General features: G+C 40.8%; 1 protein-coding gene across 1 annotated transcript in view; it reads right to left on the reverse strand.

Annotated features, from left to right (window-relative positions):
- The window catches only part of LOC112069832 (short transient receptor potential channel 7-like), a 94,462-nt gene that overhangs the window by 62,733 nt on the left and 17,803 nt on the right, over positions 1-13,926 (reverse strand). Inside the window, exon 3 of the mRNA XM_070438712.1 lies at positions 673-855. Within this exon, the coding sequence (XP_070294813.1) occupies positions 673-855 (183 nt within the window). The remainder of the gene's footprint in view (positions 1-672; positions 856-13,926) is intronic.

Raw genomic sequence — 13,926 nt, forward strand, 5'->3', positions numbered from 1 at the left:
TACCTTGTCACACCACCCTGGATTATTGACCTCTGCCTGCCCTGACCCTGAGCCTGCCTGACATTCTGTACCTTGTCACACCACCCTAGATTATTGACCTCTGCCTGCCCTGACCCTGAGCCTTCCTGCCATCCTGTACCTTGTCACACCACCCTAGATTATTGACCTCTGCCTGCCCTGACCCCGAGACTGCCTGCCGTTCTGTTCTTTATGGACTCTGATCTGGATTACTGACCTCTTCCTGCCCTTGACCTGTCGTTTTGCCTGCCCCCTGTTCTAGTAATACACTTTTGTTACTTCGACACTGTCTGCATCTGGTTCTTCTCCTGAAATGTGATACAAAAGTACTCGTTACATCTTGAATGCTTGGCAGGACAGGAAAATGGTCCAATTCAAGCACTTATCAAAAGAACATCCCTGGTCATCCCTACTATCTCTGATTTGATGGACTCACTAAACACGTGCTTCGCTTGTAAATTATATCTGAGTGTTGGAGCTTGGCCATTTTTAGGTATCTTTACTTTTACTCAAGTATGACAATTGGGTACTTTTTCCACCACTGATGCTATCAGATAAATACTGGCATGTAAACTAAAACAAAACGTAACGTTAGTCATTTACAACAGTGTCAAGCAATGCGGTCAGGTTGCAGTCCTGGTTAGGGTTTCKCACCTTTTTGACCTCATATTTAATGGCCAGTTTGACGCGTTCGAGGCAGGGCCGGTTGTTTTCGCTGGGCGAGGCATTGTCCACGTCACCGTTCAAGATGGCCTCCACCTCCTCTGTGTCTCTGCACTGGTCCAACACCCCCACGACAAAGTCCTTACACTGCATGGACAACTTCCTGTAGTCGTTCTATGGAGAGAGAGAGAGAAAGGAAGTGGGGGGGGGAGGTTGAATGGTGGGAGGATAGAGATTGAGGCCGAGAAAGGGACACATAAAAATAGCAAGGATGGAAAGAGAGGAGAGAAAAGGGGAGAGAGAAGGAAAGAGATACTAAAGAGCAACTGAAGGATATGAACAACTTCTCTGATAGAAAACAGTCTATGTGGAATCAATATTAACCCATAAGAGTCTTGGGGGTGGGGGRTTTCTACTAAGTTATATGGAATTGTTTTCAGGTCAAACTAACAATCATTTAGCTATTTGATTTGAAGTGTTAATTTTTTTTTGAAAAAACATTTGATTAAACATTCTTTTTGGCCTTGCTATTAGCCCATACAAATGCATTGACTAAGAGATTCACTACATGCAACAACAGATAGTCCMCCAAAAATACAAAGGAMGTTTSTTTTGAAGTGTCTGTCCTTTATCTGAGCAATATAACAAAGATCAGGAAAAATGTGTTMTTTTTTTGGACATGTACCCCTTWTKTTTGGAACTAACCAGTGTCCATATATACTCCAGTTATTTGTTCAWCTGCTACCGGGGGACCTTCAGATCAGTCTTCTGAGGCCTGTGGGCATCCTAGAGTAAAACCGACATGTACGTGTTCGTGTCTCACCTTTACACAGATGGGTCATAGTAGTGTGTAGCCCAAACTGTTCAGATGCTACAGACAGAAGTTGGAAGATCAGCTGTACCATCTTCAGACGAGTCCCAAGATGCTTGTGGGGGTCATAGAGACCAAACACCATCGTGTTAGTGAGAGTCTCATCTTYCCATAGAGAGGTCATAATAGTTTGTAGGCCAAACCGTTCGTACGATACGGTAGAGTAGACCACTCTGGCTTGGTTACCTTTCACCGCAGATGGTGTTACATAGGCGGATGTTGTCGATACAATGCAAAACAACAGAGATCTCTAGTTTAAACTGACAGATTTTATGGTTMGTTTTTCTTATGTTTATTAGATTTCYGCAGGGTGCGGACATCGACCTTAGAGTAAATAGGATMATTTTGGTCATAAAGTCAGACTTCTCCAAAACTGAGACCTGCAAGATCATTTGAAAAAGATTGTATGTCACATAATGAAAGGTACTGAGTTTTCCTTGGGTTGGGTTCATTTCAATCCTTCCCACAGCTGGCAGCACCCAAGTAATCATTCATTTGGAGTGCAGCTGCACATGACCCAATCATATTACCCATGGTCAATTTGGTTTGACATCTGATATCCATATGTGGGGATAGTAAGGGACCATCAGTAAATGACACAATGTACATGCAACAATATTTTAAAATGTCAATAGCTTAAAATTGAAATGTCAATAACCTCTAACCAACTATAAATTGTAAAAATTCATCTACAAATATTGAAAGCATTTAATAAGATAACTAAAAGATGTGCAACATGAAAATATTGTTCCATTTACACTGTGCAATTTATTGATGATCCCTAACTTGTCACGGCCGTCGTAGGGAGGAGACCAAGGCGCAGCGTGATAAGCGTACATTCTTCTTTATTTAAAGAATGAACACTGAACAAAACAAACAAAATAACAAAACGAACCGTGAAGCTAATATGGCTAGTGCAGACAGGCAACTAAACATAGAATAAGAACCCACAAAACCAAAAGGGAAAATGGCAACCTAAATATGATCCCCAATCAGAGACAACGATAAACAGCTGCCTCTGATTGGGAACCAATTCAGGCCACCATAGACATACATATGCCTAGACTTACAAACACCCCTAGACATACAAAAACCCCAGACAATACAAAACAAGCATACCCACTCTCGTCACACCCTGACCTAACCAAAATGATAAAGAAAACATAGATAACTAAGGTCAGGGTGTGACATAACTAGCCCCATAGACACGCTATCCAAAGTATTACCAACTTTGCCACGGTCACTCATGGCTGGCTGGAACTCATTTTGGGAAAAAGTTGACTAGCTTCCTAGCTAGCCTAGGCTACTTCCAGAAACAAGACGTGGTTAGACTGTTTATAGATGGGGGAGTGACTATTTGGGTTTCCGTTTTGGCATAGTGAAAGTACAAACACTTCCCACGTTACAACACACACACGAGAGACACGCACGTCAAAGCACACCTCCAAGACTCAAATCTTTCTCTCAGTCGCATTTCCAAATGAGGAAAATTGAAACCCAGGCTAAATCAGGAAGTTCAGCCCCCCTTAAAGGTGCAGAAGATAAGGAGAGCGATGAGATGAGTGGTAGAATGTTCCTGTAGAGGGAGAGAAGAGAGAGATGAGTGGTAGAATGTTCCTGTAGAGGGAGTGAAGAGAGAGATGAGTGGTAGAATGTTCCTGTAGAGGAGTGAAGAGAAGAGGATGAGTGGTAGAATGTTCCTGTAGAGGAGGAGAAGAGAAGTGATTGAGTAGTAGAATGTTCCTGTAGAGGGAGTGAAGAGAGAGATGAGTGTAGAATGTTCCTGTAGAGGAGAGGAAAGAGAGATGAGTGGTAGAATGTTCCTGTAGAGGGAGAGAGAGAGAGATGAGTAGTAGAATGTTCCTGTAGAGGAGTGAAGAGAGAGATGGGGTAGAATGTTCCTGTTAGAGGGAGTGAAGAGAGAGATGAGTAGTAGAATGTTCCTGTAGAGGGAGTGAAGAGAGAGATGTGTGGTAGAATGTTCCTGTAGAGGGAGTGAAGAGAGAGATGTGTGGTAGAAAGTTCCTGTAGAGAGACGAGTGGTAGAATGTTCCTGTGCAGCTAGTGTTTGTATAATGCCTTGATTGGCCGTTGGAAAACCAGGTGCAGCTCTGGAGCCAATTTCACAGCTTTCAGCTCTGACACCACACTCCCCCTCTCCTTCTCTCCCATCCCTTCATATTATGCCATCTCTCTTTCACACACACATTTTTATTCATTTTCCAAACACTCCCTCTCTCTCTCTCTCTCTCTCTCTAAAACCTAAATTTCTCTTGCTGTATCTCTTCCGATCTCATTCTTATATTTCTCTGCCTCATTCATCCATTCACCCATTGCTCCTTCTTCCATCATTCCATACTCCCGCCTCCTTATGTGCTCCCTTGAACCCCACAGAGCTCTGCAGGCCAGTGCTTGAGGTCCCTCAGATGTGCTAACGCACACATAAACACTCATAAACAAACAACCACACACACACAAATTCAAGCTTGACACATGCACTCACCCCCACGCGTGTGGACATGCACATGCGTGCGCACAACAAATAATCCATCAGTGTATTTCATTTGCACGAAAACATACCAAATCTGCCAACCAATGCCTCCAGGACCAGTCAAAATGGTTTGTCGAGCTAAATGTCGACAGAGACTGAAATGCATATTTTGGATTTTTTTTATTGAGTACAGGCTTTCTTTTTTTTCTTCACTCTTATCAATTAGGTTAGTATTGTGGAATAACTACTATGTTGGTGATCCATCTCGGTGTCCTCCTATCACAGCCGTTAAACTCTGTAACTGTTTTAAAGTGACCATTGGCGTCATGGTGAAATCCGTTAGCAGTTTCCTTCCTCTCTGGCAACTGAGTTACGAAGGATGCCTGTATCTTTGTAGTGACTGGGTGTATTGTATTGATGTAATTAATAACTTCACCATGCTCAAAAGGATATTCAACATCTGCTTTTTTATTTTTTACCCATCTACCAATATGTGCCCTTCTTTGTAAGGCATTGGAAAACCTCCCTGGTCTTTGTGGTTGAATCYGTCACGTTCGTCGTATGGAGGAAGAGAGAAGGACCAAGGCGCAGCGTGATACGAATACATTCTTCTATTTATTTAACACGAAACGAAGAACCCTTAAACAAACTAATCAAAACAACAAAACGAACGTGAAGCTATATATATAAAGTGCAGACACAAGCAACCAATACATAGACAATAACCCACGAAGATACCAACGGAATATGGCTGCCTAAATATGGTTCCATCAGGGACAATTGATAAACAGCTGCCTCTAATTGAGAACCAATCTAGGCAGCCATAGACATACAACATAGACTAGACTGCCCATAAATTACAAAACCCCTAGACAATACAAACACATACTACTCCCCATGTCACACCCTGACCTAACCAAAATAATAAAGAAAACAAAGATAACTAAGGTCAGGGCGTGACAGAATCTGTGTCTAAAATTCACTGCTTCAACTGAGGGACCTTACAGATAATTGTATGTGTGGGGTACATAGATGAGGTAGTCATTCAAAAATCATTGTTAACACTATTACTGCTCACAGAGTGAATCCATGCAACTTATTATGTGACTTGTTAAGGATGGGGCGCTGTTTTCACTTTGGGAAAAAATCGTGCCCAATTTAACGGCTCTGTACTCTATTCTAGATTGTACAATATGCATATTATTATTATATTGGATAGAAATACTCCAGTTTCTAAACCGTTTGAATTATATCTGTGAGTAAAACAGAACTCATTTTGCAGCAAACTCCTGTCAGGAAGTGAAAATCTGAAATCGAGGCTCTGTTCCAGAGCCTTCCTATTCATTTGCTTAGAATCATATGGATATACATGCACTTCATACGCCTCCACTAGATGTCAACAGGCAGTGGGAGGTGATGGGGTGTCTAGCTTGATCTGAGGTCGAACAAGAGCTCTTGGAATGACGTGACCCCAAATTTCCTTTGTCCAGCAAGGCGCGGGAAGGAACCCTGGATTGCCTTCTGAAAAGCTTTCGTAATGGTAGCAGCAGAGCTAATATCTCGGCTTTGATTTTATTTGATACATGTGATAATATCATCGTAAGTATGTTTTTTCAATATAGTTTTATCAGATTATTGAACGTTTATCGGAGTTTTGGCATTTTCCGTTCTCTGCGTTGGTGAAGATGGATAACTTCGCGCCACTTGGCTAGCTTTGGTTGCTAATTCGACAGGCGAAGAGGACATTCTAAAACCAAACAACGATTTATTCTGGACAAAGGACTCCTTGTACAGATTCTGATGGAAGCTCAGCAAAAGTAGGAATCATTTATGATGTTATTTCGTATTTCTGTTGAAAATGTTTGTACTATTTTCGCCCTCATTGCAGGCGCTGTCTCGCTATACAGTAAGCTGTATGTCGTACTAAAGTTATTTTTAGAATTCTAACACGGCGATTGCATTAAGAACTAGTGTATCTTTCATTTGCTGTACAACATGTATTTTTTAGTAAAGTTTATGATGAGTTCTTTGATTAGATTAGGTGAGTGTCAGAAATATATCCGGATAATTTTGTGCAGTTTGGCTACGTATTCACATTGTAAAACCACGATTTGTACCGCTAAATTGCACATTTTCGAACAAAAACATATATGTATTGTGTAACATGATGTTATAGGACTGTCATCTGATGAAGTTTGTCAAGGTTAGTGAATAATTAATATCTTTTGCTGGTTTTTTGGATCGCTACCTTTGCGGTGAATGAATGCGGTTGTGTGGTTGGCTATTGTGGTACGCTAATATAAGGCTATATTGTGTTTTCGCTGTAAAAACACTTAAAAAATCAGAAAATTTGCTGGATTCCACAGATGTTTATCTTTCATTTGCTGTCACCATGTATTTTTCATTAATGTTTTATGATGAGTATTTAGGTATTTCACGTTGCTCTCTGTAATTGTTCTAGCTGCTTTGGTGATATTTGTGATTGTAGCTGCAATGTAAAACTATGATTTATACCTGAAATATGCACATTTTTCGAACAAAACATAGATTTATTGTATAACATGTTATAGACTGTCATCTGAGAAGTTGTTTCTTGGTTAGTGACTAATTCTATCTCTATTTGGGGTTTTGTGCAAGCTACCGTGCTGTGAAAGAAATGTCTGTGCTTTTTTGTATTTGGTGGTGAGCTAACATAAATATACGTGGTGTTTTCGCTGTAAAACATTTAAAAAATCGGACATGTTGGCTGGATTCACAAGATGTTTATCTTTCATTTGCTGTATTGGACTTGTTAATGTGTGAAAGTTAAATATTTCAAAAAAATATTTTTTGAATTTCGCACGCTGCTTTTCAGTGGAATGTGGGGGGGGTTCCGCAGGTTAAGCAAATTTTTACTCCTGAACTTATTAGGCTTGCCATGACAAAGGGGTTGAATACTTCTTAACTCAAGACATTTTCAGCTTTTCATTTTGTATTAATTTGCATTTAACATTTCAATTTAATCCATTTTAAATTCAAGCTGTAACAAAACAAATGTGGAAAAAGTGAAGGGAGTTAATATTTTCTGAAGGTATGTATCTATGAACTCTGTGCTGCACACCACATCAAGCCATCTCTGAACTGTACTTTAAATAACTGCACTATACTGCATTGGCACTTAGTCCATCGCTCTGCATTTAGATATACAGTGGGGAGAACAAGTATTTGATACACTGCTGATTTTGCAGGTTTCCTACTGACAAAGCATGTAGAGGTCTGTAATTTTTTATCATAGGTACACTTCAACTGTGGGCGACAAAAATCCAGAAAATCACATTGTATGTGATCACAAGTAAATAATTTGCATTTTATTGCATGACATAAGTATTTTGATACATCAGAAAAGCAGAACTTAATATTTGTACAGAAACCTTTGTTTGCAATTAAGAGATCATACGTTTCCTGTAGTTCTTGATCAGGTTTGTACACACTGCAGCAGGGATTTTGGCCCACAGGGATATGAATGTATGTACATTTTTTTGTAAACTCCTCTGTCTGTATTGTGTCTCTAAATGGTGTCTATCACAAGCAGCACCATATCACCAAGTAAACTCTCAGTATTTGTCTATCACTAGCAGCACCATATCACCAAGTAAAATCTCAGTATGTTGTCTATCACTAGCAGCACCATATCACCAAGTAAAACTTCAGTATGTGTCTATCACTAGCAGCACCATATCACCAAGTAAACTCTCAGTATGTTGTCTATCACTAGCAGCACCATATCACCAAGTAAAACTCTCAGTATGTTGTCTATCACTAGCAGCACCATATACCAAGTAAAACTCTCAGTATGTTGTCTATCACTAGCAGCACCATGTCACCATTTAAAACTCTCAGTATGTTGTCTATCACTAGCAGCACCATATCACCAAGTAAAACTCTCAGTATGTTGTCTATCACTAGCAGCACCTGCACCATTTAACTCTCAGTATGTTGTCTATACTAGCACACATATCACCAAGTAAAACTCTCAGTATGTTGTTCTCACTAGCAGCACCATAACCAAGTAAAACTCTCACTATGTTGTCTATCACTAGCAGCACCATATCACCAAGTAAAATCTCACTATGTTGTCTATCACTAGCAGCACCATATCACCAAGTAAAACTCTCACTATGTTGTCTATCACCAGCAGCACCATATCACCAAAAGTAAAACTCTCAGTGTGTTGTCTCACTAGCAGCACCATATCACCAAGTAAAACTCTAAGTAATGTGGAAATATGATTGGTGAATAAATGTTGAAACAATGTAAACATTGATCATGTATGTGTGAATGTGATTCTGATTCATTGACACTGAGTGTGTATGTGTGTGTGTGTGTGTGTCTGTCTGTCTGTCTGTCTGTCCTGTCCAGGGGCACTACAGGAGAGCGATGGACCTGTCTAGCCGGTCAGGGGACAGACAGCGCCAAACTAATGTAAGATGAATGTGGGACTTGTTACAAATGATCTGCATCAAATTCACAGCATCAAAATGAACACACATCTAACATTATGACCCTATTCTTATCTCTACCATAGACACATTGTCTGCTACAATCCCTATCCCTAACATTAGGACCACATTGTGTGTTGTCCCTATCACTTTAATCCACTTGGACAATACATGACACCGTGTCAACATCACCAGGGACAACAGGGCTGATACTGCACATAACCACACAAACATTGCAGAGGGCAATGACATCACTGGTGTTAACAACAGCAATGATAAAGCCCACAGGGACTTCACCTGTTAGATTAGTCATGTCCTTCCTGTCGTTGAGATAGAGGGTAGAGAGAGTTAGAGAGAGGGAAAGTTAGATTTAGATGGAGGATGAGAGGGAAGTTAGAGTGAGAGAGAAAGAGAGGGAGAGAGAAGGTTGGAGAGGGAGAGAGGAAGAGAGAGAGAGACGAGTTATAATGAATGTGTAACGAGAGAGATGGAGGGTAATAGAACTAAGTCCCCCAGGAGACTATTTCTCATTTCCAGTTCTGGGAAGCAGACAGACAGACAGACAGCTCGAGTCACGACAAATGCCGACCCAAGCACCTGTCTGGACTGCACCCTTCTCCTCACTTTACCTGACCCCCCCAATGCCAAAATGTTCCCCTCTGCCTCCCCTCCCTCCCATAGCTTCTGGGCTTAAATCTTGTTCCTGTCCTTGTGGCTGTATATCCCACACTGCAGCATGAAACTCAAGACCCAGTTGTGTGCTGTTAACACGTTAACGTGTGTACAGTATGAGTGTATACAGTGCATTTGGAAAGTATTCAGACCCCTTGACTTTATCCACATTTTGTTATGTGACAGCCTTATTCTAAAATTATCAATTTATCAACTTCATCAATCTACACACAATACCCCATAAGGACAAAGTAAAAACAGGTTTTTAGATTTTTTTTAATGATGAAATATCACATTTACAAAAGTATTCAGACCCTTTGGCAGCGATTACAGCMTCGAGTCTTCTTGGGTATGACGCTACAAGCTTAGCACACCTGTATTTGGGGAGTTTCTCCCATTCTTCTATGCAGATCCTCTCAAACTCTGTCAGGTTTGATGGGGAGTGTCGCTGCACAGCTATTTTCAGATCTCTCCAGAGATGTTAGATCGGGTTCAAGTCCGGTGTCTGGCTGGGCCATTCAAGAACATTCAGAGTCCCGAAGCCACTCCTGGGTTGTCTTGGCTGTGTGCTTAGGGTCATTGTCCTGTTGGAAGGTGAACCTTCGCCCCAGTCTAAGGCCAAGAGCGCTCTGGAGCAGGTTTTCATCAAGGATCTCTCTATACTTTGCTCCATTCATCTTTCTCTTGATCCTGACTAGTCTCCCAGTCCCTGCCTCTGAAAAACATCCCCACAGCATGATGCTGCCACCACCATGCTTCACCGTAGGGTGAAGGGTGCCTGGTTTCCTCCAGACGTGATGCTTGGTATTCAGGCCAAAGAGTTCCATCTTGGTTTCATCAGACCAGAGAATCTTGTTTCTCATAGTCTGAGTCCTTTAGGTGCCTTTTAGCAAACTCAAAGCAAGCTGTCATGTGCCTTTTACTGAGGAGTGGCTTCCGACTGGCCACTCTACCATAAAGGCCTGGTTGGTGGAGTGCTGCAGAGATGGTTGTCCTTCTGGATGGTTCTCCCATCTCCACGGAGGAACTCTGGAGCTCTGTCAGAGTGACCATCGGGTCCTTGGTCACCCCCCTGACCAAGGTCCTTCTCCGTGGATTGCTCAGTTTGGCCGGGCAGCCAGCTCTAGGAAGAGTCCATTTAAGAATGATGGAGGTCACTGTGTTCTTGGGAACCTTCAATGCTGCAGAAATGTTTGGGTACCCTTCCTCAGATCTGTCCCGACACAATCTTGTCTCGGAGCTCTACGGACAATTCCTTCAACCTCATGGCTTGGTTTTTGCTCTGACATGCACTGTCAACTGTGGGACCTTATATAGACAGGTGTGTGCCTTTCCAAATCATGTCCAATCAATTTAATTGACCACGGGTGGACTCCAATCAAGTTGTAGAAACATCTCAAGGGATGATCAATGGAAACAGGATGCATCTGAGCAAAATTTTGAGTTTCACAGCAAAGGGTCTGAATGCTAGTGTCATGACGCTGGCCTGTGGGTAAGGTTTATTACCCCCCCATAAATACCTTTCTCCCTTCCCTCTCTCTCTTGACTCTACAGAGGGACTCTTGAATAGCCTTTGTTAAACAGAGTCTGGGAACATCAAATAAGTTGGGGGGAAATTAACCATATTTTGGTAATCCAACCAGTTGAACATATGCGTTGGTACTTAATGAATATGATGTCAGTTCGGTTGTCATCTGAGACATTCTCATCAATGATAGGATGACATAAACTCTACAGTGGAAAGTCTACACATTATAGGTATCAGATTCACATGGAATTGTTGGGCAATTTAAATGTTTGAATATAAAATTATTGGTGAAAAGATTAAATGTAATTTTAGCTTCCAAATGAGAGATTTGGGTTTTCATAAGGTTAGGGCTCTGCTCAACCAGTGGCCCGCCCCTGTGAAGAGACATGTGTTATAAAACTATGAAAACACACCCTTCTCCCTCCACTATATAAAGCCCTTGACGAAAATGTAACATCCTGCTCCGAGGACGTGAGGACGACGGTCCATACATTAAAAAGGACTAACATGTCAACTACAGAACTAAGCCAACCTCAGCGTGAGCTTTGGTATGAACTTTGAACTCTTATTCACTAAAGAAGTGAGACATCCTAGCCGTTGAGTTAGCAACAGCAGCTGTAAACGTGGGCAAGGAATGGACAGAGTATCCCGTCTACCACACAACGACGACACTACAACGTTTACCGTTCACCACCAGAGATACTCTTCAAAGGACAAAGGACTCTGTTGGGCAACACGGCCATCCTTCTATCACCAATCTATTGAAGCGCAGCTCAGAGTAAATATTTATTGCATTTTCCTTTTCCAAATGGGCGGTAATTTAGAATGCATAGGATATTGTGTTTATGATAGCACAGCTTCTTCCTTTGTTCTTCAAGTCTTCCCGCTCTTTCACTCAAACCCAACCCACTTTCCTTTGTGTAACCAGCTGTCAAATCTGCTCCGTCCGCTAGGGACGTTTTCCTTTATGACATMATTTGTAATCAAGGTATGATTCATTCTGTGTATATGTAATTCTGTGTGATTAGTTAGATATTTAGTAAATAAATAATTAAACCCAATTTTGTATTGCTGATTCAACTTGTTAGCCAGGGTTCGTGAAGATAACCAAGAATTTACAACCTTCAGATGAGACTGAAATAAGGTGACGATTAATTAATATTGACTGCTATTGATGTAAAATATTACTAGGTCTTTAAACCTGTCTAGGACATGCGTTCCGCTAGCGGAACCCCTCGACAACATTCCGCTGAAAAGGCAGCGCGGGAAATTTTTTGAAATATGTAACTTTCACACATTAACAAGTCCAATACAGCAAATGAAAGATAAACATCTTGTTAATCTACCCATCGTGTCCGATTAAAAACATTCTTTACAGCGAAAGCACAACATCTGATTATGTTAGATCACCACCAAGTCAAAAAAAACACACCGCTATTTTTCCAGCCAAAGACAGGAGTCACAAAAAAGCAGAATTAGAGATAAAATTAATCACTAACCTTTGATGATCTTCATCAGATGACACTCATAGGACTTCATGTTACACAATACATATATGTTTTGTTCGATTAAGTTAATATTTATATCCAAAAACCTCAGTTTACATTGGCGCCATGTTCAGAAATTGATGAGAGCCACGTCAAATAACATAAATACTCATCATAAACTTTGATGAAAGATACATGTTTTACATAGAATTAAAGATACACTTGTGCTTAATGCAACCGCTGTGTCAGATTTCAAAAAAACTTTACGTAAAAAGCAAACCATGCAATAATCTGAGACGGCGCTCAGAAAGAAAATAAAAATATTCTGCCATGTTGGAGTCAACAGAAATCAGAAAATACATTATAAATATTCCCTTACCTTTGATGATCTTCATCAGAATGCACTCCCAGGAATCCTACTTCCACGATAACTTGTTGTTTTGTTCGATAATGTCCATTATTTATGTCCAAGTAGCTACTTTTGTTTAGTACACATATCCAAACGCTCGTGCAGGTCCAGGCGAACGTYGGACGAAAATTTCCAAAAGCTRTATTACAGGTCGTAGAAACTTGTCAAACTAAGTATAGAATCAATCTTTAGGATGTTGTTATCATAAATATTCAATAACGTTCCAACCGGAGAATTCCTTTGTGTGTAGAGAAGCAATGGAAAACAGGTCGCTATCATGTGAAATGCGCATGACCAGGACCTGGCTCTCTGCCAGACCACTGACTCAAACAGCTCCCATCCGGCTCCACATCACAGTAGAAGCTTCATTCAAGGTTCTACAGACTGTTGACATCTAGTGGAAGCCGTAGGAAGTGCAAACAGATCCATATCCTTCTGTGCATTCAATAGTCGATGAGTTGAAAATCGACCAACCTCAGATATCCCACTTCCTGGTTGGATTTTTCTCAGGTTTTTGCCTGCCATATATGAGTTCTGTTTTACTCACAGACATCATTCAAACAGTTTTAGAAACTTCAGAGTGTTTTCTATCCAACAGTAATAATAATATGCATATATTAGCATCTGGGACAGAGTAGGAGGCAGTTCACTCAGGGCACGCTATTCATCCAAAAGTGAAAATGCTGCCACCTATCCCAAAAAAGTTAAGAGTTTATTCGGGAGGTAACAGCTCTATAAATATTATTTTGTGGTGCCCCGACTTTCTAGTTAATTACATTTACATGATTAGCTCAATCAGGTAATATTAATTACAGAGAAAGGATTTTATATAATAGCATGTCATATCACTTAATCCGGCATAGCCAAAGACACGACACTAGTAAAGAAGATATTTCATTTTTTATAATTTCGCAAACATTTCTAAAAACCTGTTTTYTCTTTGTCGTTATGGGGTATTGTGTGTAGATTGATGAGGATTCTTTTTTATTTAATCCATTTTAGAATAAGGATGTAACGTAACAAAATGTGGGAAAAGTCAAGGGGTCTGAATACTTTCTGAATGCACCTGGTGTATGTTTCTGCATGCATGTGTGTGTGTGTGTAGAAGTAGTGAGTCAGAAAAGCAAACCAGCCTCAGTCCTGAGCCAAAGCCGCTAAGACTCCTGCTAAGCAGAGAAGATCAATCATTACAGCAGATGATGGAGCAGAAAATCCCACGGTCAATATATGGATCGTCTCTCTCTCTCTCTCTCTCTCTCTCTCTCTCTCTCTCTCTCTCTCTCTCTCTCTCTCTCTCTCTCTCTCTCTC

This window comes from Salvelinus sp. IW2-2015, unplaced genomic scaffold (assembly GCF_002910315.2).
Source record: "Salvelinus sp. IW2-2015 unplaced genomic scaffold, ASM291031v2 Un_scaffold1128, whole genome shotgun sequence".
In the NCBI taxonomy this organism is placed as follows: domain Eukaryota; kingdom Metazoa; phylum Chordata; class Actinopteri; order Salmoniformes; family Salmonidae; genus Salvelinus; species Salvelinus sp. IW2-2015.